At 45.1% G+C, this 4,030-nt stretch overlaps 1 protein-coding gene across 1 annotated transcript; it reads left to right on the plus strand.

Moving 5' to 3' along the window:
• The first annotated feature begins 387 nt into the window (after window positions 1-387).
• DLX2 (distal-less homeobox 2) lies at window positions 388-3,620 on the plus strand. Its single transcript, XM_083154808.1, has 3 exons — window positions 388-882; window positions 1,142-1,326; window positions 2,082-3,620. The coding sequence occupies exons 1-3, from the start codon at window positions 555-557 to the stop codon at window positions 2,433-2,435; spliced, it is 867 nt and encodes a 288-aa protein (XP_083010934.1). The 5' UTR covers window positions 388-554; the 3' UTR covers window positions 2,436-3,620.
• The last annotated feature ends 410 nt before the right edge of the window (window positions 3,621-4,030 follow it).

Here is a 4,030-nt window from a genome sequence, read left to right on the forward strand (position 1 = left end):
CTGTGGCAATGGGGCAGTGGTATCTCTGGGCACAAGAGCTGTGACAATGGGGCAGTGACATCTCTGGGCACAAGAGCTGTGACAATGGGGCAGTGGCATCTCACATAAAGGCTATAGACAGAATGTCATTACAAAGTTCCATAAAGCAATGTATTTGTCCTCCCAGTCCCAGCAGCTCTCCCCCTCTGGGCACTGGAGAAGGTCCCTCCCCGCCCCCCAGCCCGGCTCCCCACAGCGCAGGAGGCACAGGAGCAACATGTGTGAGGCAGAGCCCCTGTCCCGGGGCAGAACCCCAGAGCCAGGCCGCACGTCGGCGCTAATTGGCTGTTGCTAGGTGACGTGGATGAGGGTCACATGACTGGAGTTAAATGCCTGGCGCTGAGGCAGCCGGCAGCAGACAGTTCCCAGTGATCGGCGGCTCCTGCGTTCCCTCCTGCGCCCAGCCAGAGACCCGTGCAGTGGGGAGCATGCCTCTGGCGGTCCGCCCTGGCTTCTGATCACCGCTGCTGCCCTCCTCAGCTCCCGTACACCCGGTGTCCCCGGCCCAGCACACAATGACCGGAGTGTTTGACAGCATAGCATCAGACATGCATTCCAACCAGATGACCTCCAGCAGCTACCACCACCACCACAGCCTGCACAAGCCCCAGGAGTCCCCCACCCTGCCCGTGTCCACGGCCACGGACAGCAGCTACTACACCAACCAGCAGCAGCACTGCGGCGGGGGGTCCCCCTATGGGCAGCTGGGCTCTTACCAGTTCCACACCGGTGCCATCAATGGGATCTCCTACTCTGCCAAGTCCTATGAGCTGGCATACAGCGGCACCTACAGCTCCTATGGACCCTATGGAAGCAGCCCTTCCCCTCCGCACAATGACCCAGGTAAGCTGGCACAGTGTGTGTGGGGGTGTGTGTGTGTGTGTGTGTGTGTGTGTGTGTGTGTGTGTGTGTGTGTGTGTTCCTGTGCCCATGCATGGGCAGTGTGGCAGCATCCACAAGGGAGCCAATACCTGTCTGCCCGCCCCAGCACCTGGTACCTGCCAGCCATGGATGTACCTGGTGATAATCAGCAGCAATGCCATATATGTGTCATGCCCATGCCCTCTGTGTACCCCCATAATACTGTGTCTGTGTCTTACAGAGAAGGAGGACTGTGAGCCTGAGGTCAGGATAGTCAACGGGAAACCCAAAAAGGTCCGGAAACCCCGGACCATCTACTCCAGCTTCCAGCTGGCAGCCCTGCAGAGGAGGTTCCAGAAGACTCAGTACCTGGCACTGCCCGAGAGAGCCGAGCTGGCAGCATCGCTAGGCCTAACCCAGACCCAGGTCAGTGCATCCTCCCTTGGTACCCAGTGTATGCCCGCTGGCACCACCTCTGTACCGACTTCAGCCCCATCATGGTTTTATATATATATATATATATATATATATATATATATATATATATACGTTTATAAAATATATTATATCTAGGTACACAGACATATAGATATAGATTTAGATTTATATAGATAATATGAGTACAAAATATTGTTTCCATTTTTACCTTGTAATTGCTACAACTGTAATAAATTATATTACATTGAGACGGCTACAAAAAAAAAAAAATTTGTTATTACTTTGTATAGTCCGGTATTTATATTGCAGCTTCCGCTTCTACATTCGATAATTCAGTGGTGGATTTAGATTTGATTAAATGATTTATCATTAGATCCGCAAAGTATAACGATTGGATAAAATATACATGTGTGTTATTACGGAACACACAACAATGCAGCAATTTATTTAGACAGGGTTTTTAAATATATTTCCTTCTTTATTCTTATGTTTTTATTACTGTGTATTTATATCTTTATTTATATTTATATATGTATGTATTTATTTATTCCTGTATTTATATATGTATGTATTTATTTATTCCTGTATTTATATTTGTATGTATTTATTTATTCCTGTATTTATATGTATGTATGTATTTATATTTATTTATTTATTTCTTTATCTATATTTATTTATATATGTATTTATATATGTGTGTGTGTATTTATTTATTTATATTTATTTATTTATTTTTGTATCAGGTGAAAATCTGGTTCCAGAACCGCCGCTCCAAGTTCAAGAAGATGTGGAAGAGCGGGGAGCTGCCCACAGATCAGCTCCCGGGGGGCAGTGAGTCCCCCACCTGTAACTCTCCCCCTTCCTCAGCAGTTACCTGGGACTTTGGATCACAGCAGAGACTACAGGGGCCCGTCCCTGGCCTGAGCATCCAATCCCCTAACTCTGGCTCCAGCCCCAGTGCCTTCCTGGGCAACTACTCCTGGTATCAGTCTGCCAACCCGGCCGCACACCTCCAGCCCAGCTCCTTACTCCAGCAACAGCAGCATCACCTGCACCATCACAGCAGCTCAGCAGTCACTGCGGGGACTATCTTCTAGACCCAGTCACTGATCCCATGGGAATAATGGCCCATTACCGGGAGAGGACTATTCTTCTGTGATCAGAGGTGGCCTCAGGTTCTAAGCATCTGGTGCATCAATGCAATCCAGCCCGGCAGCACACCCTGGACTCACAATCGGATGGGAAATCGCGCTGCCACTCCTTATTGACGTTCTAGAAACGAATGCAACTCATCGAAGTGCTGTAAGCAACCAGGAAGGGGGGTGGATATATTTATAAATAGTGGTGGGATTTAAACAAATGAATGAAACCAATCAGGATCGCCCAATTCGACATTTAAAATTGATTGCAACTGGATTTTTTTTTTTTAATATAAATATTGTTTTGTAGGATATTAGTTTATTTGACATTCAAAAAATGACAGTTATTTCCTTAAGGCGACGTGGTTCTCCAGCCGCTGTAGAACTACAAGTGCCAGCATGCTTTTAGACTTCTGTAGTTCCACAACAGCTGGGCAGCACGAGTCCCCCGTATCTGTTTTACCACTATGAGATTTTATTTGGAACGCATCCATATTAAATGACATTTAAATTTTGTTAAATACAGTTCCTACTAGATCTTTTGCCAAATAGATTGTGCAATGGTTGGGAAATGTAACAGCACGATGTACGGCGGCAGGAGTCCCAGGTGCTCCGTGTTCCCTGCGGATCATGCGATCACCAATGCAGTTACACTATATTTCGTTGTTTATTATTATTTTTTAAAAGGATTTAGGTGCCTTTTTGATGACCTCATTTTTAACGGCAAAAAATAAGATTTTTTTATATGTAGATATAAGAAACCCGTCTTTAAATTATCTTTTTTAATAAAAAAGAAAGAGAAAAAAAAACAGGCAAATCCGCAGATGTGTTCTGCATGAAATCGTTGTAATAAATGGCATTGTCTCTGTACAGTTTACTTATTTTTTATTTTGTAGATTTTTTTGTTTTTGTTTTTTTAGACATTCCCATGTCCTGTGCAAAAAAAAATATTTATATATATTGCATTTATTAGTCATTTGTTTGGTGAGTTCTCATCCACACATGCTACTGATTTATTTCATGAACAAAAAGGTTATTTATTTTGGATACAATTTATCCATAGTGTCAGTTTTTATTTTTTTGTTTCTTTTTTTTTTCTTTGATGGAGAGGCTATTTAAAAAAAATAAAATTATTGTTTGGAATAAATGATCCTTATTTGTTTCTCCCTGCAACATTCTGCACAAATCTCAGATGGCTGAGGAATGGAAGAACAAGGGGAGGGAGGGGGACAAGCTTGTATCAATGAGTCGCTGTGATAATGTGTAGCAGTTTATGAGCACTTTTGACTGATCTCCTTCTGCCGGGGCCTGTGGAAGTGGGCGTGGCTAGCCATGAATCTGTCTCTGGCTTCCAGACGGAGCCACGCCCATCCCACAGGCCTGGCGCCAGCAGACACTTTCAGTCTGGGACAGTCGCTGCCACGCCCACACACACCCACCCACCTCCAAAACCTTGGCACACAGGAGCCAGTTCGTCCTGCTCAGCAGCAATCCCAGCTTGTTTACCTATGTGTTGGCCCTGGTATCACGTATAAAATGTGCGTGCGATTTTA

The sequence above is a fragment of the Crinia signifera genome, chromosome 7 (genome assembly GCF_055691185.1).
Source record: "Crinia signifera chromosome 7, ASM5569118v1, whole genome shotgun sequence".
NCBI classification, from domain to species: Eukaryota; Metazoa; Chordata; class Amphibia; order Anura; family Myobatrachidae; genus Crinia; species Crinia signifera.